Source organism: Eschrichtius robustus, chromosome 2 (genome assembly GCF_028021215.1).
Source record: "Eschrichtius robustus isolate mEscRob2 chromosome 2, mEscRob2.pri, whole genome shotgun sequence".
NCBI classification, from domain to species: domain Eukaryota; kingdom Metazoa; phylum Chordata; class Mammalia; order Artiodactyla; family Eschrichtiidae; genus Eschrichtius; species Eschrichtius robustus.
The window spans coordinates 175,771,001-175,796,348 of record NC_090825.1 but is presented as its reverse complement, the minus strand read 5'-3'; the positions used below and the strand labels follow the sequence as shown (position 1 = coordinate 175,796,348).

The 25,348-nt window shown below is 50.3% G+C and overlaps 1 protein-coding gene across 1 annotated transcript; it reads right to left on the bottom strand.

Moving 5' to 3' along the window:
• On the bottom strand, window positions 1-23,783 carry PLIN3 (perilipin 3). The gene is made up of 8 exons (XM_068537217.1): window positions 23,712-23,783; window positions 21,037-21,118; window positions 17,271-17,469; window positions 17,026-17,108; window positions 11,337-11,634; window positions 5,177-5,376; window positions 3,244-3,369; window positions 1-806 (listed from the first exon to the last, which is right to left on the bottom strand). Exons 2-8 carry the CDS (start codon window positions 21,100-21,102, stop codon window positions 462-464), a joined length of 1,317 nt encoding a protein of 438 aa, XP_068393318.1. The 5' UTR covers window positions 21,103-21,118; window positions 23,712-23,783; the 3' UTR covers window positions 1-461.
• Between the last annotated feature and the right edge of the window lie 1,565 nt (window positions 23,784-25,348).

Genomic DNA, 25,348 nt, shown 5'->3' with positions numbered 1-25,348 from the left:
TTAGCTGCAGGTAAAATTTATTAAGGCAACACTGAAGCCCCACCAGGAAGGCCTCAGCCCCCTTCAGCTCTAGAATGAGTATCAGCTGCTCTGCCCCTACCCCATCCCCAGGAGGCCCACTTCACAGAAGTCCAAGTCCCTTAGCTCAAGGCTGATATCCAGGGGCCTTGATGTAGAAAAAGGAGTGGGATGTAAGAGCTATATTCCTGGTTTTTGAGGAAGAAAAAAAAAAGTTTTTCTGTAACCTTCTAGAAAAAAAAATTTTTTTTTTCTGGAAATCTCGTCCTAGTGACCACTGTGATGCCCAGGACATGCTTCCTCCAAGCTCAGACAGGGTGAGGTACTGGTTGGTTTTGAGGACCTCGGTTTCCCGAGGTGGCAGCTGAGGTGAGCCGGAAGGGTTAGAGACGTGTGTTCCCAGTGAGGGGCCCCGAGCCCTACGAGCCTCCCTCCTGCTTCTCCTATTTCTTCTCTTCTGGGGCTTTCTCGGTGATTCCGGGGGCGAAGGGTCCCACCAGCCACGTGATGGGCGTGCTCTGGGCCACATACTCCACCATGTGGTCGAGGGCCTCTCGGGCCCTGGCCACCTGCCCGCGGCTCTGCGTCAGGATGCTGCCGGACAGGTCCTTGAAGGAGTGGATGCCGGAGAAGGTGGCTTGGAGGTCCTCCACCTGGCGGCGAGCCTGCAGCGCCTGGTCCCTGACGTGGGCGGGCAGCCCCTGGAGGCTGGAGCCCAGCGAGGCGCAGGTGGTCTGCAGCTGCTGGGCGATGTCACGGAACATGGTGAGTGTCTGGGACTCAACCTGCTGAGAAGGGGTGGAGGGCGACCGTCAGGACCCTTTGTGTTGGGGGTAACTGGACCCAGAGCCCGGGAAAGAGAAAATGGGGGTTCTACCGTCCACCTTGGGGAAAACCTTTCCCCAGGAGGGGATGTCGAGCACAGGTGGTTCAGAATACGGGCTCTCTGAGTTTCAAACTGTGTGAGATAATCACTGATCAAATTGAAAAACAGGTATAGACATTTTTCCAAAGAAATACGCAGATGGCCAAGAAGCACACGAAAAGATGTTCAACGTCGTTAATCATTAGGGAAGTGCAACTCAAACCCACAGGCAGATACCCCCTCACCCCCATGCTGGCGAGGATGGGGAGAAATTGGAACCCTCGTATCTTGCGGTGCAGTCACTTTGGAAGATGGTCTAGCAGTTCCTCAAAATGGTAAACTGTAGAGTTACCATATGACCCAGCAATTCCACCCCTAGGCATCCACCCAAGAGAAACGAAAATACACGTCCATGCAAAGACTTGTACACAAATGCTCAAAGGGGTGTTATTCACAGTAGCCAAAAGTGGAAACAACCCAAATGCCCATCAACTGGCAAATGGAGACACAAAATGTGGTCCATCCACACACGGAACAGTCTTCAGCCATAAAAAGGGGTGAAGCCCTGACACTCACTACAATGTGGGCAGACCTCGAGAACACGACGCTCAGTGAGAGAAGCCAGACACAGAAGGACACACAGGGTGTGATTCCGTTTACCTGAAATGTCCACAGAGACAAAGTACATTTGTGGTTGCCGGGAATGGAGGAGGGTGTGGAAACGGGGCCTGACTGCTATTGGGGAGAAGATCTCCTTTTGGGGTGATAGAGATGCTCTGAATTACAGTGATAGTCACACAACCCATGAATTGTACAATTTAAATGGGTCAATTGTACAGTATGTGAATTATACCGCAAAACTTTTTTTTAAAGTACAAGATTCTGAATTTTATTATCTCCATAAAATTGTTTTTTTTTTAAGTTTAAAAAAATGAGAAGGTCTGGAAGAACTTTCTAGGCAGAAGTTGTAAGCAGTGGGGGAGACTGCAGTTGAGATCGGGTCCTTGAAAATTCCCCAGGCCGGGTAGGAGATCAAAGCAGGCTGGGAGGCAAGACTTTGCCCTGAGCCTGGTCACCTGCGTACTCTGGCTTTGAACCTGGCAGGGAGGTGCCGACAGAACCAATATCTATTTTCTGGCTGCTGCGTTCAGCAGTTGGGGGTGGGGTAAGGGAGACGGTTTTCCACGGTTGGGGTCTGAATGCTGAACAGTTTTGCATTTATAGAGACATTCACCATACCTTATAAATATTATTTTTTAGCACTTACTATGTGCCTTACATGTCAATGTGTGTGCGTGTATATGTATGTATATAAAATAACTCACATACCAGAAAATTCACCCTTTTAAGTGTACATTGTTTTAGTACATTTACCAGGTTCTGCAACCAGCACCTCTAATTCCAGAACATTCCATCACCCCAAAAGAAACTCCCTCTCCAATCCCCCTCTCCCAGCTCCCAACAACCACTAACCCACTTTTTCTGTGTCTATGGATTTGCCTGTTCTGGACGTTTCCCATCAATGGAATCACACACTGTGTCCTTCTGTGTCTGGCTTCTCTCACTGAGCATCGTGTTTTCAAGGTCTGTCCATGTTTTAGTGAGTGTCAGTGCTTCTCTCCTTTTCACGGCCGAGTGATGTTCCCATGTGTGGAGGGACACATTTGTTTGTCCATCACCTGTTGATGGACATTTGGGCCGTTTCCACTTTTTTGGCTGACGTGACTCATGCTGCTGTGAACATGCATGTTCATTTCACCTTAACAACCTGGCAGACGGTCCTATATCCCATTCACAGATGGGGAAATCGAGGCCCAGAGAGGTAAAGCTGAGAAGCTATTGTGCTAGGATATTATGAGTCCCTAAGAGAGAGGGACTATGGTTCAGAATGAGGCATGAGAATCGTCTAAGGCGCTGATTCAGTGAAAGCTTAGATGAGTGACAGCACAGGTGGCAAAAGTCAGGGCTCGTTCAAGAGGCCAATGCCTGGGATAGATTGGAGGGGCTAGAGCACGTTAGTGAGAAGCTGACACTCAGAACCGGGCAGGTGAATTTGAAGGATGTGACGGGACACTGGGATGGGGTAGGGAAGGAGTCAGGACTCAAGTAAATGGGGCATGGCTTAGAATTCAGCAGGTTGAGACCCATCACTATCAGGCGTCCCATGGTTCAGAAGCAACGCCTGTACCCAAGAGTGGAAATCCAGGCAGGCTTCCTGGAGGAGGTGTCATCAGGTCCTGAAGGCAGTTAATGGGAGGCGAGGCTGGGGAAAGCGTTCCGGGCAGGTAGGTCCATCAAGCAGAGGTGGGGAGAGGGAAGTCAGGGCCCCAGGTATCCCGTGCCGCCCCCCTGGTGGGTACCTCTGGCTTGGCTGCATCCTCCTCTGGGCCCTGGAGCTGCTTCTGGTTCCAGCTGAGCCACATCTGGTGTAGTTTCTCCTGACCCTCCACTAGCTTCTGGTCGACACCCTGCTTGACGGTTTCCATCTGGAGCAGAGAGAGAGAGAGGGTGGCTGCCTTGGCGCTTGACCAAAACCAGCAGAGCGCATGGGAATCCACAGGAATCCTGGGAGATGCGGGATTCCAGAGGGAGCGGGGGCGGTCCTTTCATCTGAGATGGGGAGAGAAGGGGGAGGGATGCTGCTTTTCTCACAGAGTGTTTCCACAGGCTGTGGGTTTCAGGGTCATCAACATGCTTGTGCCCCGTGTGGTACTTGCAAAGAAAGTGGCCACAGATTCTCTGCAGCTCCTCCCATCTTGCCTGTTTCTCCCCCACCCACCCCCACCCGCCCTGCAAGTGGGCCTGGCCACGTGACGGGCTTTGGCCAATGGGACACAAGCAGATGTGAGCATAAGCAGAGGCTTAAAAAGCACTTGCGATGGAATATTTTACTCAGCCTTAAAAAGGAACGAGATTCTGACACTCATTACAACATGGATGGACCTGAGGACGTGATGCTCAGTGAGAGAAGCCAGACACAGAAGGACAAATACTGTCTGATTCCACTCACAGGAGGTCCCTAGAGGACTCACATCCATAGAGACAGGAAGTAGATGGTGGGGGCCAGGGGCTGGGGAAGGGGGATGGGGAGCCAGGGTTTCACGGGGACAGAGTTTCAGTTTGGGAGGATGAGAAAGTTCTGGAGATGATGGTGGGGACTGTTGCGCAACAGTGTGAAGGTACTGAATGCCACTGAACTATACACTTAAAATTGGTTAAAATGGTAAACTTTATGTGTATTTTACCACAATTACAATTTTTTTAAAAAGAGAGAGGAGATAGTACTGAGTAGAAGCTAAGCAAACAGGGAAAGAAATCAGAAATTTCCCTCTTTAGAGAACAGAAAAATTAAAAACTTCAGGGGGCAGGATCTGACTGCAAAGAAGCAGGAGGGAACTTTTTGGGGTGATGAACATGTTCCACATCTTGACTGCAGTGGTGGTTACATGTCTGTTTATATTTGTAAAACTCCTCAAACTGTATACTTTAAAAGGGGTGATGTTCATTGTGTGTAAAATGTAAGTTATACCTCAAATAAAACTGAATTTAAACAAACAAACAAAAAAAGTGCTCATCCCGAGTCCCACAACTAGAGAGAAGCCCGCGCACCGCAACGAAAGATCCCGCGTGCCACAAAGACCCAACACAGCCAAAAATAAATTTTTAAAAAAAGTGCTCATGTGTTCCCGCTGTACCTGGATCCCTCAGGCCACAGCCGGGGGAGAGCCTGAGGTACCCTGATGGAGGAGGAGACCACACCGAGAGACCCAGCCTTCAGCCAACCTGTCATGGGCTGAACTGTGTCCCCTCCAAATTCATAGGTTGGAGCCCTGATCCCCAGGACCTCAGGATGTGACTGTATTTGGAGATGGGTCTTTAAAGAGGTAATTAAGTTAAAATGAGGTCATTAGGGTGGGCCCTAATCCTGTATGACTGGTGTCCTTATAAAAAGGGGATATTAGGACACAGACATGCATGGAGGGATGACCAGGTGAGAACACAGAGAGAAGACAGTCGTCTACACACCAAGGAGAGAGGCCTCAAAAGGAACCACCCTGCCAACACCTTGATCTTGGACTCCCAGCCTCTAGAACTGTGAGGCAATAAACGTCTGTGTTTAAAAGCTGCCCAGTGTGTGGGACTTTGTTACAGCAGCCCCAGCAAACACATCCAGGACCGCGGCCCCGTGAGCAAGCCCAGGCGGATGTGTGGGGAGGAATAAGCCACTAGGCTGGGGAGGGGTTCGTTGGCACACACGCTGCTGGGCAGCGCCCCCGTCACCGCGGGCCTCACCAGGCTGAGCGTCTGCGAGAGCTGTAGCAGGGCCTCCTGGGCCCTCTGCCTGGTGCTCTGCAGTTTGCCCAGAGAGTGTTCGTAGGCACGCTGGCGCAGCCTCTCTGACAGGGAGCCCAGACGCACGAAGTAGCTCTGTTCCTGCCGCTGCTGGGCCACTGAGGCGATGTCGAAGCCCTCCAGGGACGTGGCGAGGCGGGCTGCGGGGGGAAGGCAGGAGAAGCACTGTGAAGGCTGAGTTTGTGCCCCAGGTCTGCAAGTGTAAAAGGATTTCCCTGCCTTGGTTTTCCCCATCTGCGAAATGGGTATGATAGGGACTGAATATGCCAGGATTAAGAGGCCTTATACTAGGGACCTCCCTGGCAGTCCAATGGTTAAGACTCCACACTTCCAACGCAGGGGGCATGGGTTCGATCCCTGGTCTGGGCACTAAGATCCCACATGCTGTGAGGCATGGCAAAAAAAAAAAAAAAAAAAGAAGGCCTTAGACTAGCACGAGAGTCTGAAAACTACGGCCCTCAGGACAACCCGACCCATGAATACAACTGTCTATGTTCATTATACATTGTCTATGGCTGCTCTCAAACAACAGAGGTGGAATATGTGGCCTCTTAGCTTGCAGAGATTAAAATATTCGTTATCTGGTCCTTTACAGAAAAAAGTTGGCCAATTCTGCCTGTATTAGCGCCTAACATATATTAATAGTGGCCAATCTTTCACAATGTTCTAGGTGCTTTGCGGGCATTCTTGTTAAATCATAACAGTTCTAAGAGGGAGACACCGTTATCCCATTTTTACAGATGGGGAAACATGGACTCAGAGAGGTTAAGCGACTTGCCGAAGGTCACACAGCTGGGACGTCACAAATCAGGATTTGAAGCTAGGCCCCACGTTCTTAACCATGATACTTGACGGGAGGAGAAGTCTAAGCCATAGGAGAACCATCTTCACAGCAGTTAAGGGAAAGTCCGGACTATCTAGTCCAGAAAATACTCATAAAGTCACAAGGCAACAGGATGGAAATCCACCCGTCTTGATAATTTGATCCTATCTTATCCTGCTCTCTTTAGACTTTACTACAGTAGTGATAAAAGTTTGAGCTTTGTAAGTAACCCGATCTGAGTTTAAATCCGGTCCTAATAAATCACTGGCTTTGTAAGGCCCTATGGCAGGGTCTGCAAACTACAGCCCCTGGGCCGAATGCCATCTGCCTTTATCAATAAAGTTTTAATGACACAGAATCACAACCATTCATTTACCTACTGTCTATGCTTTTGTGCTACAATGGCAGAATTGCATAGTTGCGACAGAGACCGTATGGCCCAAAAAAGCCAAAATTATTTATTACCTGGCCTGTCAAGAAAATGTTTGTGGCCCCCTGGATGCAGAAGTGATTTGGCCAATAAGCTTCAGTTTCCCTTCTGTAGGACCACCCGCATTAGAAATGTCTAAAATGTGAAATCTGGGGAATTCCCTGGCAGTCCAGGGGTTAGGACTCCAGGATTTCACTGCCTTCAGAAAGGCACGCAAATGAAAATGAACGAATGTTTAGCTATTCTTATTACCTATTTGTAGTTTATCTGTTTATAGTAAGTGATAAAGTTCCCTTTCTAAAAGAATCTGGCAAAGTTGACTGAAAGAATAGCAAATAAACAGAACAGGGAGTACACATGACCAAGATAACGCAAGAAATATGCTCTGGTCAGGCAGGAACAGCGGGGCTGGTCTGATGAGTGAGATCTCCACTTTAGCCACCTAAACACGCCTCTCCTTTGGATTGGGCACTGTTCCAGAAATGAAAGAAAGGGGAAAATCAAGCAACAAAATCCCACATGGTGCCATCGACCCCTTGCTCGATCAAGGTAAGACTTCAGTCAGGGGAATTCGGTTGTTTCTATTGATAAAAGAAATTTTCACATATTAAGATATAGATAGGGAAGTCATTCTGGCTTATACCTGAGTTAACTTGAATTTGATGCTACCTAAAATAGCCTTTTTGTGGCCTATCAAACCTACATTGTACATCTGCTTTAATTATTAAAGAAAAGGGCACATTGGCCAGAAGTAAAGAATGTCCATGTTCAAAATCAAGATTAAATGTCTCCCTTCCTGGGACACCAAAATGCTGGTCCTCCTTTGATGATAAGATTCCTTCCTAGGTGCCAAGGCCATACTGACTCGTTGTGTACATGCTGGTCTGTTCCTTTTTTTGAAACCTTGAAGAAATGTAATCCTGACTTGTTTAATGTTTTTTGTTCTGACAAGATAAAAAACTGTGCTGAAAACTCTGCCTCTCAGGAGCAGTTTCTCAGAGTTATCTGGGAAGCAGGCTTCCGGGGTATAGTCCTCAGTTTGGCTCAAATAAAACTCTTTTCTCTTCTTATTATTGGCTGTTTATTGATTTTCGTTGACAGTATAAACATTACAAAATTTCGGAAGAACATACTCTTATCCAGGGATTAATAAACTTTTTCTGTAAGAGGCCAGTTCAGTCAATATTTTCAGCTTTGCAGGCTCTACTGTGCAATTAATCAACTCTGCCATTGGTATTCAAAAGCAGCCATAGAGTAAATGTAAATGAATGGGCGTGGCTGTGTGCCAATAAAACTTTATTTACAAAAGCAGGCGGTGGGCCGGAGACGGCCTGGAGGTAGTCTAACATAGTCGGCTGGGGGACAAGGATGTCACAGAAGAGTCATTTCATGATGACATTTTAAAAACTGAACAAAATAGATAACCAACAAGGACCTACGGTATAGCACAGGGAACTATATTCAATATCTTGTAGCAACCAATAACGGAAAAGAATCTAAAAAAGAATAGATACAACTGAATCACTTTGCTGTACACCTGAAACTAACACAACATTGTAAATCAACTAAATTTCAATTAAAAAAATTTTTTTAATTAAAAAAATAAAAATAAATTACAAAAAGATTAAAAAATAAATTAAAAACTGAACAAAAAACCCAAATACCTGGGACATTTAGAGGCAGCGAAAATAAAAGCTGGCATCTTGGGAAAAACAGACTCTGCCCCATTCTCCCACCAAAGGCAGGTTTGCAAAGACTAAACCCAAACCAGCAACAGTTTGAACCCATCCTAACGGCCAGAACTTCTCCACGGCCCTCTGGGAACCCGGGAGCTCTGCCCTTGGAAGTGAAAGCAGCTTTGTTATTTAGGCCAAGGATGTTTGGCAGAGCCTAGGCATGTCAGAGCAAGCTGGCAGGGCCCCTGGAGGGGGCGGTGCCCTTGGCAAAGGGGAGAACTGGGAGAGAGGGGGGGCAGGGCTGTGCTCCTGCCCCGAGCCCACGAGTAATATCCTAGCTCTAACATGGCACCTTTACTCACAGACCTCCCCAGTACCTCAAGCACCACTGTGCACAGTGATTTCACCCTTAGTGGATGGACACAAAGGAAAGCGCAGAGAGTCAAAGCTGGTCAGACAGATCTGTTCTCTGAAGTGGCTCCCAGGCTTGCTTCACAACCTGCCTCCCAGCAACGCCTGCTTCTCCCCCTACTTTTGCGGGCCAAGACCCATAGCCAAGTCTTACTTGGTCTGAGCACTACAAGAGGCCAGCAGGCACTGAATTTGGGATACAGGACGGAAGACATCAGCCAGCTCCCTTCCTTCAAGAGGTTTGGAGTCAAGTTTTGAAAACACAAAGGACAAGCGACACGCTACGCTCAAGCCACACGCTGCAGGGCTTAAGATCATTCGCCTGGAACGTCGCCCCACCAGGAACATCACCCCACCTAGAACATCAAGTTTCTCCAGAAGGCGAGGGACCATGACTTTCTGCCGAGGATTCCCAGGGAGAATCACGGGGTCTCAGAGTCAGCTCAAGGAGGACGCCGAGCAATCGAAAATAACAGGACAAGTGAAGCGTCAATAAAATAAATACCTCGGATCGCAATACGTCGTGTTAATCTTCGTGTTCAAACCTATAATGTAAAAACCCACTACGCACTCTTGGAGGGTGCTGGTAAACCAGCCTGTGATACCACAATAAATAAAAAGGGGGAACGTTAACTACTTGCCCTGCTTTTCCTCTATAAACCGTACCTTGGGGTAATCAAGATTGCAACAGAGAACTTTGTCCACGGAAGTTTTCCAGCTAACAGCTAGAACAGTGACACGTTGCAATCCCAGTGGAAAAAGAGATTGGAGATAATGATTAGGAGCTGTTTACCCATCGTGAGGGAATCACATGATTCCTTTTTTTTTTTGGCTGTACCACGTGGCTTGTAGCATCCCTGACCAGGGATCGCACCCGCGCCCTTGGCAGTAAAAGCGTGGAGTCCTAACCACTGGACCGCCAGGGAATTCGCATATGATTCCCTTTATATGAAGCTCTAGAACAGGCAAAGCACTGGTTCTCACCTGGGGGTGATCCTGCCCCCCGGGTATACTGGGCGACGTCTGGGGACATCTGTGGCTGTCACGCTGGGGGTGGAGCTCCTGGCATCGACTGGGTGGGGTCAGGGAGGCTGTTCCACACCCCACAGCGCCCAGGACGGCCCCCCACGGACGATGACCTGGCTCCAACGACAGCTGGGAAACCCTGATCTAGTCTGTCTTCAACTCTTTCCAGTCATCCCAAATATTTGGCATCTCATTCAAACAAACCAGCTCTGGCTAGAGTTGGCCGGAGCCGAGAGGCTGCTGCCTCTGGCCGGAGCATGGTGTCTGGTTACACATGGCCCTCGTGGGCCCTTGCTGCTGTGGGCACTGGAGCCTGCAACTGCTGGCCCGGCTGGAAGTTCCTGGTACGTGTGCAAAGGAAGGCCGTCTCTAGAAGGCGGGGTCAAGGCCAACCCCAAGAGCCATGGGTATGAGACCATGAGTAAGACTGGCTGCTGTGTCTCAACACTTTTATCCCCAGTTTGTCTATTTCTCTTTATTCCTACCACCACCTGGTCCAGCCCCATCACAGCTCACCTGAACCCGGATTCCCCTGGCTCCCACCCTCTCCTCACCCGGAGTCTGTCCTCCCAAAAGCAGCCACCAGAGGGCGCGAGTGAGTACCAAGTCAGGCCCCGCCCCCTGCCCACAGCCCTCCAGGGTCCCACCTCCCTGTGGTAATAGCCCAAGTCCTCCCTGTGGTCCACAAGGCCCTGCACGACCTGCCCGGTCCCCTCCCTGCCCTCCCCTCCTCCCTCTCTTCCCCTCGCTCACTCTGCTCCAGACACACGGGCCTCCTTGCTGTCCCTCCAACAGACCAGGTACGGCCCTGCACCCGGGTCTGTGTTCCCTGCGCCTCTGCCCTGACATCTGCACAGCTCATTCCCTCCCTCCATGCACGACAGGGCAAAGTCACTTCCTCAGAAACATCTCCTTAAATCTGATTTCTGTACACGTTAGACTTTAGGTTCTACGAAGGCAGAACTTTGTTCACTGACATATCCCTAGGACCTAGAGAGGGCGTGGCATACAGCCAGCGCTCAAGGAACATTTGAACGAACAAATATATGCCTAGGGTGGGGTGGGGGAACGATAGAGAAGAGTTTGAGTGATTTTATTTGGGGATTTGAGCCCCTGCTGAGTGCTAGGCCCCGTTCTAGACTCAGGAAGGACATAGCTTCTGCTTTGTGGAATTGACGACCAGTGGTGAAGAGAAAAATCAGAGCCGGGCCTGGGGGGAGGTTTCAGGACACAACGTGCATGAGGGATGGTGCAATTTTATAGGCCTTATTGGGAGGTGGCATTTGAGCACAGAGCTGGAGGTAGAAAGGAATGAGACATCTGGATGTCAGGGCAGAGTTCCTGGTAGAAGAAACAGCCAGTGCAAAGGCCCTGGGGTGGGAACACGGTCCAGGATGGGCAAGAAGGACAGTGTGCCTGGAGTAGAATGAATGAGGGCAGGCAGGTAAGTACAAGGGAGCTTCCAGGAGGATTTGGGCTTTTACCCACGGGAGGTGGGAGGCTTGGAGGGGCCTGACTTGAGTGCTCACAGGCGCCCTCTGGAGGCTGCTTCAGGGAGGACAGGCACCACAGACCAGGGCAGAGGGAACCGAGCCGGTCCAGGTGGGCTAAGATAGATGGGGAGAGGGGGCAGGGATGAGATGACAGCATGTGATGGACAGACTCCTGGTGGCTGAGAGGGACCCCATGTCGGGTGGTCTGGGGAGGGGTCCCAGCCCTGTGGGCTGCACTCACCAAGCTCAGCGTCCGTCATGGGCAGGTGGTTGTCCACCCACTCCTCCGATTTGCCCAGCACCGTGTCCACCCCGCTCAGCACCATCTGGCCCACGCGGGAGCCCATGACCGAGTGGACGCCACTGGTCACCATGGACTTGGTCATGTCCACGCCACTCTGCACAGCACCCCGGGTCACATCCACCGCCTCGGTCACCCGGGAGGCCATGGTGTCCTTGGCGCTGGACACCGTGTTGGACACAGCTTCTCGGGCTCCCGACACTTTGGACGACACGAGCTCCTTGGTGTCTGCCAGGACCTACGAGAAAGGACAGCATCAGCAACTCCGTCCTCCCTTCGTACCTGGGTACCCCCACCCTGCACCCTGGGCCGAAGGGAGGAGTTCCAGCTCCAGGATGACCCTGAAGGGTGAAAGCAGTTAAGATCGTGTGCTCTGGAGCCGGACAGCCTGGTTAGAGACCTTCGCTTGATATATCCTAGCTGTGTGGCCTCAAGCTAGTCACTCGACCTCTCTGGGCCTCCACTTCTTCTCCCCATGGTGTTAGGGGCTGAACGGTGTTGAAGCGCTAACCCCCAGGACCTCAGAATGTGACTGTATTTGGAGATGAGACCTTTAAGTAGTAATTAAGGTAAAATGAGGCCGTTAGGGTGGATCCTAATCCAGTCTGACTGGTGTCCTTATACAAAGAGATTAGGACACAGACATGCACAGAGGGATGACCATATGAGGACACAAGGAAAAGATGGCCATCTACAAGCCAAGGAGAGAAGCCTCGGAGAAACCAGCCCTGCCGACACCTTGTCTCGGAATTCCACCCTCCAGAACTGTGCAAGCATTAATGTCTGTTGTTACAGCAGCCCTAACCGGCTAAATCACAGGGTTAGAACAGTGCTTGGCTCAAGCACTGAATCAGTGTGACACCGGAAACTAGCGACATCCCTAGAAGGGACCACTCCAATCCTGTACTAAGAACTGCAATCCTGTTTCAACAGGTAATCAGTATGTTAAGTCCCTCAGGACAGCACTACTCATCCAGGGTGGTTCTGCCCCCAGGGAACATTGGGCGGTGTCTGGGGACATCTGTGGTCATCACGACTTGCAGGGGGAGGGGCTCCTGGCATTGAGTGGGTGGGGGCCAGGGATGCTGATCAACACCCCGCAGTGCCTGGGACGGCCCCCCACAGAGAATGACTGGCCCCAGTGTCAGTGGTGCTGAGGGAGAGGGACCCCGCTTTAGAATGAGACGCTCAGAGCTACACTAAAGCGACAGGAGGGGAATTCCCTGGTGGTCCAGTGGTTAGGACTCCGTGTTTCAGGGTTCAAGCCCTGGTCTGGGAAGATCCCACATGCCGCAGAGCAACTAGGCCCGTGAGCCACAGCTGCTGGGCCTGCGCTCTGGAGCCCGCGAGCCACAACTACTGAGCCCGCACGCCTAGAGCCCGTGCTCCGCAACAAGAGAAGCCACCGCAATAAGAAGCCCGCGCACCACAACGAAGAGTGGCCCCCGCTCACCACAACTAGACAGAGCCCGCGTGCAGCAACGAAGACCCAAGGCAGCCAAAAAAACCCACAAAAAACAAAAACCCAAAAGCAAACAAAGATAAAGCAACAGGAGGGATTTTATGCACATGCCCAAATAACCAAACATTTTGTCTCCATTAACTGCCAATTTAACACGTTAACTACCTTAAACTCCCCATTGCGAACTGGTGACGTGCCCAAAACATCAGAGCATTTTGTGGATCCCCGAAGCTCGTATTAAGACGTTAAGAACCAACACTCAGTGGTGGGCGATAAATTGGGTGATTGGGATTGACATATACACACTACCATATATAAAATAGATAACTAGTAAGGACATACTGTATAGCACAGGGAACTCTACTCAATACTCTGTAATGGCCTATATGGGAAAAGAATCTAAAAAAGAGTGGATATATGTATGTGCATAACTGATTCACTTTGCTGTACCCCTGAAACTAACACAACATTGTAAATCAACTATACTCCAATGAAAATCAATTAAAAAAAAAAAAAAAAAAGAACCAACACTTAGTATGTTCTCGGCCTTCAGGTGATGAACCCACTTCAGCAAATCTCCAAGACACAAGAGTGTACACATTCCCCAGAAGAGAAAGCAAGGCCAAGAGAGGCTGAGCAGCTTGTGTTGAGGGCTGTCCAGCTGCTAAGGAGCAGAACCTGAATTTTAACCTGGTATTTTGATTCTCCTGCCTGTAACCTTGACTGGTTAAAGGGGGTCAGCAACTTTCTCCGGGAAAGGCCAGATGGTAAATATTTTCAGCTCTGCAGGCCAGAGGGTCTCTGTCCCAACGACCCAAACCTGCCGGTGTTCAGGCAAAAGCAGCCATAGATGATGCATAAGCCACTGTTTGCGGCTGTGTGCCAATAAAACTTTATTTACAAAAACAGGCAGAAGGCCAGATCTGCCCACCTCTGGACTAGCTTTGCATTGCATCCTTGGAGAAGCCGCTTCAGCACACAGTGGGTACTGGTTGATCCATGCCTGGTGTTCTTGAATCTAAGTCTTTAAATAGATCTCTACCCAAAGAGCACTCTGGAGAGTTAAAAACCATGCCCCCTCCCATCCTACCCTTCTAAGCTGGCGCCCCTCTTAACACCTAAACCCTCCTATTCATGGGAATCAGTCTCTTTTTGGGGGGAGAGGGCACGGTTGTCAGATTTGAACACCAGCCCTAAGCTCACTGAGCACACAGCGGGGCTGTCACGTAGCTCACGCTGGCCCGGGTTCAAATCCCAGCTCTGACAACACCGTTGTCCCACAGGACCAGGGAGAGCTACCTCGTTCTGAAGGGGAACCTCACAAGGCCCGGAATCAAGAGAGCCTCCCACGATGGGAATTCCCTGGCGTTCCAGTGGTTAGGACCTGGGGTGTTCACTGCCAAGGGCCTGGGTTCAATCCCCGGTTGAGAGCTTAGATCCTGCAAAACACAAGGCAGGGCCAAAAAAAAAAAAAAAAAAAAAGAAGAAGAAGAGAGAGCCTCCCAGGAAGTCAGGAGCTCAGAGTGGCCGCTCTGTTGGACAGCCTTTCCCAATGTCACCCTGAGCTCATCCCATCTATAAACAGAAGGAATGCTGGCCTGGTGACACCGGCAGGACAGGAGGAGAATGCAAGCACTCAGCCCTAAGGAGATGGCTCCTGGGCGATGATTCTTCATCCTTCCTTGGATGTGGCCGTTTTCACCTTCCACATGCCCAACTTGTTAACACCCTTTGTGGTAAGACGTGGGTTCAGGTTCTGTTCCAATGCTCCCCAGCCCACTCTGTTTCTGTGTAACGGGGCTGCCCTTGGGGGACATGACATATCGCGGTCCCTGGCCGACAGGAGGCGCTCAAGAGCTAGCGGGTGAATAAGCTGCCTGACGAAGTAGGTGGTCTCAGCAGAAAGCCTAAGGGAACGGGAGGAGTGGCTGGCGTGTTCCACTGCCCCTGACCAGGGAACACCTATTTCCGGTGGGAGGATTCTCAACATGAACAGATTTGCCTTAGTGCGGCACTTCCGTCCCACCAGGGAAAAGGCGCGATGAAGCACGTGAGTGTTTAACAGGCATCTCCTACGTGCCAGGCTGTGTGATGGGCACTTGGCACGGCAACAAAGCAGACAGTCTGTGCCCGCACCCCAGCTGGGGAGACAAATAAGCAGTTATGTAACACACTATCTGAAACGTTTTTTAAAAGTTAATGCATGGTATTCACTGGTGGTCCAGTGGTTAGGACTCTGCGTTTCCACTGCAGGGGGCAGGGGTTCGATCCCTGGTCCGGGAACTAAGATCTCGCAAGCTGCGCGGCACAGCCAAAAAAAAAAGTTAACGCAACCCGTGTGAATGCTGCTGCAATCAGCATGGGTATATAACAGCCCAAAGGTGAAAACAACCCAAGAGTTCACTGACGGAAGTACGGAGAAACAAAATGTGGTCCACCCAGAAATTCTGACACCTGCTACGACATGGATGAACCCTGAGGACGTGATCCTTAGTGAAATAATCCAGACACAAAAGCACAAATACTGTCTGATTCTACTCACAGGAGGTCCCTAGAGGAGTCAAACCCACAGAGACAGAAAGTAGATGGTGGGAGCCAGGGGCTGGGGGTTGATGGGAAGGAGCTAAGGGATGTGGGATTTGTTTCTGGGGTGATGAAAATGTTCTAAAAGGGATGATGATGGCTGCACAATCTGAATGTACTAAAACCACTGGGCTGTACATTTTAAATGGGCGAGATGTATGGTACGTGAATTATATCTCAGTGAAAGCTGTTAAACCAAAAAGCTGGAGGGGGGGTCGGTGGGATGAACTGGGAGACTGGGACTGACATATATACACTACTATGTATAAGACAGATAGCTAATGAGAATCTACTGTACGGCACAGGGAACTCCACTCAGTGCTCTGTGGTGACCTAAATAGGAAGGAAATCTAAAAAAGTGGGGATATACGTATAACTGATTCACTTTGCTGAACAGCAGAAACTAACACAACATTGTAGAGCAACTATATTCCAATAGACATTAAAAACAAACAAACAACAAGCTGATGTAGCGTGAATGATGCTAATACAGGAGCCACAAGCCACATGTGGCTATTTCAATTTAAAATAATTAAAATTAGCTATTTAAAATTTAAAAATAATTAAAATTAGGGACTTCCCTGGTGGCGCAGGGGTTAAGACTCCGCACTCCCAATTTGGGGGGCCTGGGTTCGATCCCTGGTCAGGGAACTAGATCCCACATGCATGCCGCAACTAAGAGTTTGCACGCCACAACTAAAGAGCCCTTGAGCCACAACTAAGGAGCCCACCTGCTGCAACTGAGGAGCCCGCCTGCTGCAACTAAGACCCGGTGCAACCAAATTTAAAAAAATAAATAAAAATAAATTTTAAAAAGAACAATCCCAATGTTAAAAATATAATAAAAATAACTAAAATTAGTATTCGAGTTCCTCAGTCACACTCGCCACATTCTAAGGGCCCAGCAGCCACATATGGTTGTTGGTTTCCATATTGGATGGTGCACAGAAAGAAGGTGTATAGAAAAAGTTCTACTGGGCAGAGCTGAACTGGAAGGACCTTCTTTAAGAGGGAAGGGAAGGCCTCCGAAGAGGTGAGATTAGAATAGAGACCCAGAAGCCTGGTCCACGAAGAAGGAACAGCGGGTGCAAAGATCCTGGGGTAGCACTGAGATGGGTGTGTTCACTGTATTTGCTTTCCCCGCCTCCCTGGAATGAAAGTTCCATGAGGGCAAGGACTCTGTTTCCATCACCATGTCTGGTACCTATGGGCGCTGATGTGACTGAACAGGAGCATGGAGGCCAGCGCAGACGGAATGGAGCAAGTGAGGTGGGCGGGGAGGGCAGAGAGGCAGCGGGGCCAGATCTGGCAGGGCCATGAGTAAGGCTTTGGCTTTTGCTCTGGGCCAGGTGGGAGACACGAGGGGGTTTAGGGCCCATCTGGCTGGTGTTCAGAATGCTCCTGCAGCTGCCTGGTGGGGGTCTGGGGACAGACAGAGGAGGGGTCAGGGAGGAAGCTGTCCCACTCATCTGCTCTGGTTAAGGTGGGACCACAGACTCGATACCTAGGCAGGCCCCCCCCCCCCCCGTCTCAGCTGAGCATCCCACCCCCCCTTCGCCTCCCCCCACGGCATCGGTCAGTCACCTTCTCCGGTGGCTGCTGCAAGATGGGCAGATTCTCCTCCAGTTTGTCCAGCCCCTTGTGGGCGTATTCACTGGCCGATGTGACTGCGGAGCAGCGGGGGAGGGGAGACAGACAGCTGATGTTACCGCGCATGCGCGTCCCTAGGGCCGGGACGGTCCTCAGACCGCCGCCCCGCCTCCCCCCCCCACCCCCGGCCGGGAAATAGCCAGGAGGGGCGGGTCCAGGCTCTCCCAGGCTTCACTCACGCTGGGGCTCCAGTTTGGACAGGATGGGCTGCGCCCCGCTGACAGCGACCGCCGTGAGGGTCTTCACGCCCTTCTCGGCCGCGTCGCACACAGTCTTGACGTGGGGGTGGCTCTCCTTGGTGGACATGTAGGCGGCGGACACCATGTGGCAGGTGGAGCTGATGAGCGGCATGCCGGCCACGCGGTCCACCACGCTGGGCTGCGGGCAGGGCAGCTCAGGCCAGGGAAACGGCTCGCCTCCCCTCCCTCTGCACCCACGCGGTTGCACAAGTCAGGGACTCTGGGGTTCCGCCGGGCGCTTCCTGTATCTTGGTCCCCATAGCCCACTTGTTTGAACATGACCTTGACACCCACTGCGCCAGGCAGTGACATGACACAAGAACCCCATTGTCCTGGAGCTCAGGGTCTACAACCGAAGCCAGGAAACTACGGACCCCTGGGGACGAAGTCCCGTCCACCACCTGATTTTTTTCTTCTTGCCTGTTTTTTTTTTCCTAGCAGCGCTATTGAAATCTAGTTCACACGTCAGAAAGTTTCACCATTTTGAAATGCACAAGTCAGAAGTTTTTAGTGTATTCACAAGGTTGTGCAACATTCACTGTCTAATTCTAGAACTTTTTCATCCCTCCAAAAAGAAACCCTGTCCCCACTGGCTGTCACGTCCCTGCCTCCCAGCCCCTGATAACCATGAATCCACTTTCTGTCTCTGTGAATTTGCCTGTTCTGGACATTTCACAACAATGGAATCACACATATGGCCTTTTGTGTATGGCCTCTTTCACCGAGTAACATTTTCAAGGTTCACCCGTGTAGTAGCGTGTCTCAGTGCTTCATTCCTTTTTTTAAAAAAGTGTGGCAAAATACACATAACTTAAAATTCACCATTCAAATCATTTTTAAGCGCACATCTCAGTGGCATTAAGTACATTCACATTGTTGTGCAACCATCCCCACCATCTGTCTCCAGAACTTTCTCATCTTCCCAAACTGAAACTCTGTCCCCATGATACACTGACTCCCAAGCCCCTCCCCCAGCCCCTGGCCCCCAACCATCTACTTCCTGTCTCTGTGGATGTGACTCCTCTAGGGACCTCCTGTGAGTGGGATCACACAAGATTTGTCCATTTGTGTCTGGCTTCTCTCACTGACCATATCTTCAAGGTTTATCCACATTGCGTTGCGTGTCAGTACTTCTTTCTGTTACATGGCTGAATAATATCCCACGCTACCTGGTTTTGTAAATAAAGTTATATTGGCACATGGCCACACCCATTCATTTATATATTGAATATGGCCACTCTTACCCTACAAGAGCAGAACTGAGTACTCAGGACAGGCCTTCTGAGCCTCGGTTTCCCAATCCATAAAATGGGAAGTCATTTCTGTCCTGAAGGAGTTGCAAAGATGACCCGTGTGAAGACGCAGGCAGAAGACTTAACTCACAGGGGCTATTTGTAGAATTTGTGTTTTAGCTCACTTAATCGCCAGTCCTGGGAGATTGGGAGCATTATTCCAACTTTATGGAAGGGTAAACTGAGGCATGGAGAGGCTAAGGAAGTCACCCAAGATCACAAAACAAGCCAGTGGCAAAGCTGGACCTTGGACTCAGGCAGTCCTCCTCCAGGGTTTGCCCAGGAGGTCTCTTCAGAAATTAATGACAAACTTACCACACAATCCAGCAATTCTGCTCCTAAGATTCTACCCTAGAGACGGGAAAACACACGTCCACATAAGACTTGTACACGAATGTTTGTAGCTGCCTTATTCACAATGGCCAAGAAGTGGAAACAACCCAAATGTCCATCAGTTGGTGAGTGGATAAAGAAAATGTGGTCTAAAGCATGTTTTTAAAAATACATAGTCTCCAAATGGCTAACAGGTACAAGAAAAGATTCTCCACATCACAAATCATTAGGGAAATGCAAGTCAAAACTACAATGAGCTACAACCTCACACCCCACACTCGCTGGGATGGTTACTATCAAATGAACAGAAATTAAAAAGTAATGGTGAAGATGTGGAGAAACTGGAACCTTTGTATGATGTTGGTGGGAATGCAAAATGGTGTGGCCATTATGGACAACATTATGGTGATTCCTCAAAAAACTAAAAGTAGGGACTTCCCTGGTGGCACAGTGGTTAAGAATCCGCCTGCCAATGCAGGGGACACAGGTTTGAGTCCTGGTCCGGGAAGATCCCACATGCTGCAGAGCAACTAAGCCCGTGTGCCACAACTACTGAGCCTGTGCTCTAGAGACCGTGTGCCACAACTACTGAAGCCCGCGCGCCTAGAGCCCGTGCTCCGCAACAAGAGAAGCCACCGCGATGAGAAGCCCGTGCACTGCAACAAAGAGTAGCCCCTGCTCGCCGCAACTACAGAAAGCCCGTGGGCAGCAACGAAGGCCCAACACAGCCAAAAATAAATACATAAACAAATTTATTAAAAAAAGAGGAAATTCTGACAAGATCTACAACATGGAAGAACCTTGAGGACATTATACTCAGTGAACTAAGCCAGACACAAAAGGACAACTACTGTATGATTCCACTTATGTGGTACCTAACACAGAAGGTTCTACTTTTATAAAATGATTCCACTTATTCTACTTATATGAGATGTCCAGAAAAGGTAAATCGCTCAGCAGGAAGCAGATTAGTGGTTGCCAGGGGCTGGGGGAGAGGGGAATGGGCGTGACTATTAATGGATATGGGGTTTTGATTTGGGGTAATGAGAAAGTTCTGGAATTAGATAGTGATGATGGTTGTACACTGTGAATATACTTAATGCCACTGACCTACACTCTTCAAAACAGTTAAAATGGTATATTTTTATGTTATGTGTATTTCACCACAAGTTTAAAAAAGGAACACGATAATTAATAAGAACCTAATGCATAGCACAGGGAACTCTACTGAATATTCTGTAATGACTTAAATGGGAATAGAATCTGAAAAAGAGTGGATATATGTATATGTATAACTGAATCACTTTGCTGTACACCTGAAACTAACATAACATTGTAAAAATAACTATACTCCAATAAAAATTAATTTTAAAATAAAAATAAATAAAAAAGGAACAAAGCACCGACAGATATTACAATGCAGATGAAGCTCAAAAAGATTACGCTCAGTGAGAGAAGCCAGATACAAAAGGGTCTCGTAGTGCATGTTTTCATTTCTATGAAATGTCCAAAATAGGCAAATCCATAGAGACAGAACCCAGAAGAGGGGCTCCCAGGAGGAGGGAAAATGGGGAGCGACTGCTAATGGGTATGGGGTCTCTTTTGGGGGAGATGAAAAATTTCCGGTGTGGTGGTGATGGCTGCGTAACTGGGTAGTTTACTAAAAATCACTGAGTAGTACTCTTCATAAGGGTGAATTTTATGGTGTGTGAATGATACCTAATTTTTAAAAAGCTGTTTATTAAAAGGGGCTTTTATTTAAACTGGGGAAAGGAGGTGGAATAGAAACTGGCTTCCTAAAAGGAGGACCCTAAGAGGACCTGCAGAGACAGGGAAGGTCTGCCTGGGGGGAGCCAGGCAGCTTCAAACAGAGCTGTACCCCTGCTCTCCCAAGAGCCCTTGGAATCCCCAGCTCTCCCACCTCCACCTATTAGTGGGGCACCTGTTAGGGGCTAGTATAATGGCTCTGCCCAACCCACTCGGAAGGGTGTCTCTTGACCCCACCCTGTGCTGCCATCAGCTCCCTGCCAAGGCACCACCAGGTGGGAAGCCTCATCCCACACATCCCAGACCTTCCTCACCTGCTGTACCGGTTCTTCCGCTGACACCTGGGTGCTGGCAGTGGCTTCTGTCTCGTTGGTAGACATTTCTCAGAAGCAGGCACTGTGAACAGAAAGACTAGTCAGGGTACAGCCTGCTCCTCTCTTCCCTCCAGGGGGATGTCCGGGTTCACACCTGCCCTCTGACCACCCCCGCCCCCAATTTCCTAGAGCCCTAGCCTCTCAATTGTTGACACATACCTGTGAGCCTGTGCAAAACAGGCGCTGATCCAGCAGAGCAAAAGTCTAACAAGCTCCCAGGTGCTGCTCATGCAGCTGATCCCGGGGCCGCACCTTAAAGGGCAAGGTCTGTGCACAGCCCTCCAAGGGCTCACCTCTATCAATACTATGGTGCAAAACCCCTGTAGACGGCAATTTGTCCATTACTACTGGGTTTTAAGAGGCATCTTCCCTTTGACCCAGAAACCTCACTGCGGGGACAGTCCCACACTGGTACTGCCACGTGGAACAGAGATGTGTGTACCTGTGTTGGCCACAGACACTGGAAACAATCTGGTTGCCCAACAGAAGGGGACTAAAGGAAATCACAGTGGTAGCCCAGGCCAGTGGCTTAAGTGTGGAAGCTTACATGTAATTGACGGGGACCAAGATATTGTTAAGAGACAAAAGGTATGAGTGGGGCTAAAGTGTTTGCTTGTATTTGACAGAATCTTTAAAGAGACACAGGAAACTGTTACAGTGGCCACCTTTCAGGGAGGAAGATCGGGTAGCTGGGGCAGGCCTCTGACTTTTGAGCCAGGTAGATAACATTACCTGTTCAAAAAAAAGTTGTTGTTTTTTTTTTTTTAAGTTAAATTAAAAAAAAAAAAAAAGAGAGACCGTTCCTGGTCCCTCTGCAGACAGTCAAGTCAGTCTCAGGGATGTGGGGAAGGCAAGGGAGGCTCCCTGGGTGATTCTAATGCACACATTTGCAGGCAAGATGGCAGCCACAGGTGTGCTCCATTTTCCTGGCCAAATGAGATGAGACAGCTAGAGCATTGTCAGATTAGATTTCAGGAGTCCCAGCTCCACCCATGCTGTGCTATGTTGGGCAAGGAGCTTCCTCTCCCATAGCCTCAGTCTTCTTATCTGTAAAATGGGGCTAAACCTGCCTTAAGTCTGGTTCTCCAGGTCGTTCTTTTTTTTGGCTGCACCACGCAGCATGTGGGATCTTAGCTGACCAGGGATCGAACTCATGCCCCCTGCAGTGGAAGCACAGAGTCTTAACCACTGGACTGCCATGGAAGCCAGCCCACCCCAGGTCATTCTGGGATAAGCCTGTGGTGAACCCCTGACCTTGAGTTTGAGCATTTCCTTCCAGACACCGTGTTTTGCTATCCCCCAGGTGGAACCCAGCAAACTGATGCTTTGAGAGCACCAGGTCTACAGTCCAAACTGGGTTCTAATCCCAGCTTTGCAACTCCCTAGCTGTAGGAGATTGGGAAGGCAGCACCCCCTCTCACAGCCTCACTTGCCATGTCTATGAAATGGGGATAACCGTTCCTAGCAGCGAGTCCCTGTAGACTAGAGGAGAGTCTGGAACATAGCTTGGTGCCTGGCACACAGTAGGTGCTCAATAAACAGATCCATTTCACACCACTCTGTCTGCCACAAAGAAACGGGTGAAACTAGCCAGGATTGAGCTTCTGCTTCGTACAAAGGTCCCCCAACTGGGAAGTGGGGCAAGGAGGCACACCTACCCCTAGTGATCATCACCTGACTCCTGTTCTTCCCCTCACCTTCCCTGCAGCCTGAGCTCACCTGGGCAGCTTAGAGGTCCTCCCTCCCATCCCTTTTGTTCATCAACTCCTTTGGAACTGGTTTAACCAAGGACACCCATTGCAGATGTCAGCACCCCCATTAAAGTCCTTGGGGTCAGCAACCTGCCTGCAGCTGGCCCCAGCAGCGAGAGCAAGAACTGGCTGAAACTGCCTGGAGTCACGCAGTCGTCCAGCTGCAGCCAGGGAATGTGAAGATCCAACTTCCAAAGTTCCCAGGGACGGACCCCAGGCCTAGGCTCTGGTTTTACAAAGGTCCCAAGGACTCAGATAAGGGGGTAGGCCTTCCCACCACCACTTTGTGCAATCCACTGGCCATACCCACCCAGGAAAAGGGGGCGGGATTTGCCCCAAGACCTCGCCAGGGTCAGCTGGGGGGGTCAGAAGATCAAGGGAGGGGCCGAGTCCCCAGGCGGCAAAACCATTTGGAGGGGAAGGGGCTTTGCTAGGCAGAGGGACTGCCCCCTGGTGGGGGGAGGGAGGGGGCCCACTCTGAAGACCCAGAGAGGGCGGAATTCCGTGCGGAATGGGCTGTGGCTTGCCTCCAAAGTGCGTTTGCAAAGCAAGAGGATGTGGTTGGGACTGGAGACTTAACCCTCCCCCACCGCTTGATACTGCCACTTCTAGGGGGCTCTTTCGCGCACCTCCCCCCCGAAAGTCCTAGATATTAAGAGGAGAGAGTCTGAAAGTCTGAGCCTGTTCCAGAAGTTGAATTTTTTGGGGGGGGGGAGGTGTGCTCAGCCCAGCCTGGAGACCCCTCCCCAGGCCGCAAAGACAAGCAGAGCCCGCAGGAAGACCCTTCCTGCCCCTTCCTCCCCTGGGGCACCCCAGGACTCGGCGGCCCCCGCCCCCACTTAATCGGGGGCCCTCGCCTCTCACCGCGGTCAACGGGACGTCCAGTGCGCGGTGACCACTACTTCAAGGCCAGCTCCAAAACCGTCCTGGGCCAGCCCAAGGCAGGCTTTTATGCTTGGGGGCGGGCGCCCGGGACTGACGGGCTGAAGGACCAATCTGGTTGGGGGGGGGGGCTCGCCCGCCGCCAGGCCACGCCCCTCGCCCGGCTCCGGACGTTGGAGCAACAAGTGAAGTCCGGGAAGGGCTGGAATTTCGCGGGCGCGCGCCCTGCCAACTGCGCACCCCGTGGGCGACCCCTGTACGACGCCGGATCCAGCCAAGGGACGCCCCTCCCTGCCAGGGACCCTAGGAATTCGGCCCTGTGAGGTGAGTGCGATCCTGGGGTCCCCCGCCCTTCTTTCTCCAGTGGCCAGATCGAGGCCGTGGGAACTCAGAGAGCATTGCGTGATGCCTCCCGCGTGTCAGGGGCCACCCCTCCCCCCTCCTCCCCCTCCGCCCCTCCTCACCCTCTCCCCACTCCGCGTGAGGGTGATGGAGCCAACTTGGACCCAGCATTATGAGCAACTTGCCCTGACCTGTGTCATGCCACTTTATCCTCCCAGCACTGTGTATCACTTTGTCCTCCCAACACTGTGTATCCCTTTATCATTACCCATTTTACAGATGAGAAAACCGAGGCCCAGAGACAGTCATCCAGGGACAGTGCAGGGGCCAACTCTTGGATCTCTGACTCCTGGATCAACCCCTTCCTGAAGGTGCTCACTTGGATTTTCACCACCCCCCACCAAAAAAAAAAATCCTTTATTCTCTTCGTCTATAAACCAAGGTCTCAAACTCAGATGGCCCCAGGGGCCAGGCAGGAGGTAAATGCCTCTGCTAAAAAAGTGACAGCATGCCCTGCCTAGAGGGAGCAGAGCTTTACCTTGGGGGAGACCCACCCACGTATTCACAGATCCGTGGGGATTCCAGACTGTAGACAAAGTGTCCTGCCTCTTAAAAAAAAAAACCTCTGGACCAAATAAAACCCAATGGAGCCATATCCAGTCCAGGGGCCACAAGTTTGCCACCTCTGCTAAATTATGTGTGTTGGGGTGGGAATTCTGGAACCTCCGGAAAGAACATGGAAATAATTGGGTGTCTGTGACTAGTGCATTTTTTTTTCTTTTTTTTGAGAGGGTCTATACTAGCACTGTGTGATAGAGCTTTCTGAGATTAGAGGAATGTTCTAGAACTCTGTGCCACCCAATATAGTGGCCACTGGCACCATATGGCTGTTGCCCACCAAGAAACTGAATATACGTATTTAAGTAACCACATGCAGCCTGTCCGATTCCTAAGTGACTCTGAAACCCACAAATGATTAAAGCAGTTATATAAAATTATAGCAGATAAAAATTTCACATTTGCGGCAGGCCTATTTTCCCACTCATTCATTCATTTTTCCTACTCATTCATTCAACAATTCTTCCTGAGCTGCTGTGCTGGGGAGGGGAGCACAAGAAGTGAGTAAAATAGATCCCAGCCTTGTGATGCTCACCACCCAGTGGGGAAATGGATGATAAACTAGATAAATGAGTGAAATGCATAACGGGTCAGGTGTTGGTAAATGCTACCAAGAAAAGCAAAGAACTGGGATTGAGAATGTGGGGGCTACACTTTTT

Excerpts from the sequence above, each read along its gene's own strand:
- PLIN3 (XM_068537217.1), bottom strand. The coding sequence starts at position 21,102 with ATGTCTACCAACGAGACAGAAGCCACTGCCAGCACCCAGGTGTCAGCG. Across the intron at positions 5,377-11,336 it reads CATGACGGACGCTGAGCTTG|CCCGCCTCGCCACGTCCCTG; the intron begins GTGAGTGCAGCC and ends TTCCCCCCGCAG. Across the intron at positions 807-3,243 it reads AGGATGCAGCCAAGCCAGAG|CAGGTTGAGTCCCAGACACT; the intron begins GTACCCACCAGG and ends ACCCCTTCTCAG.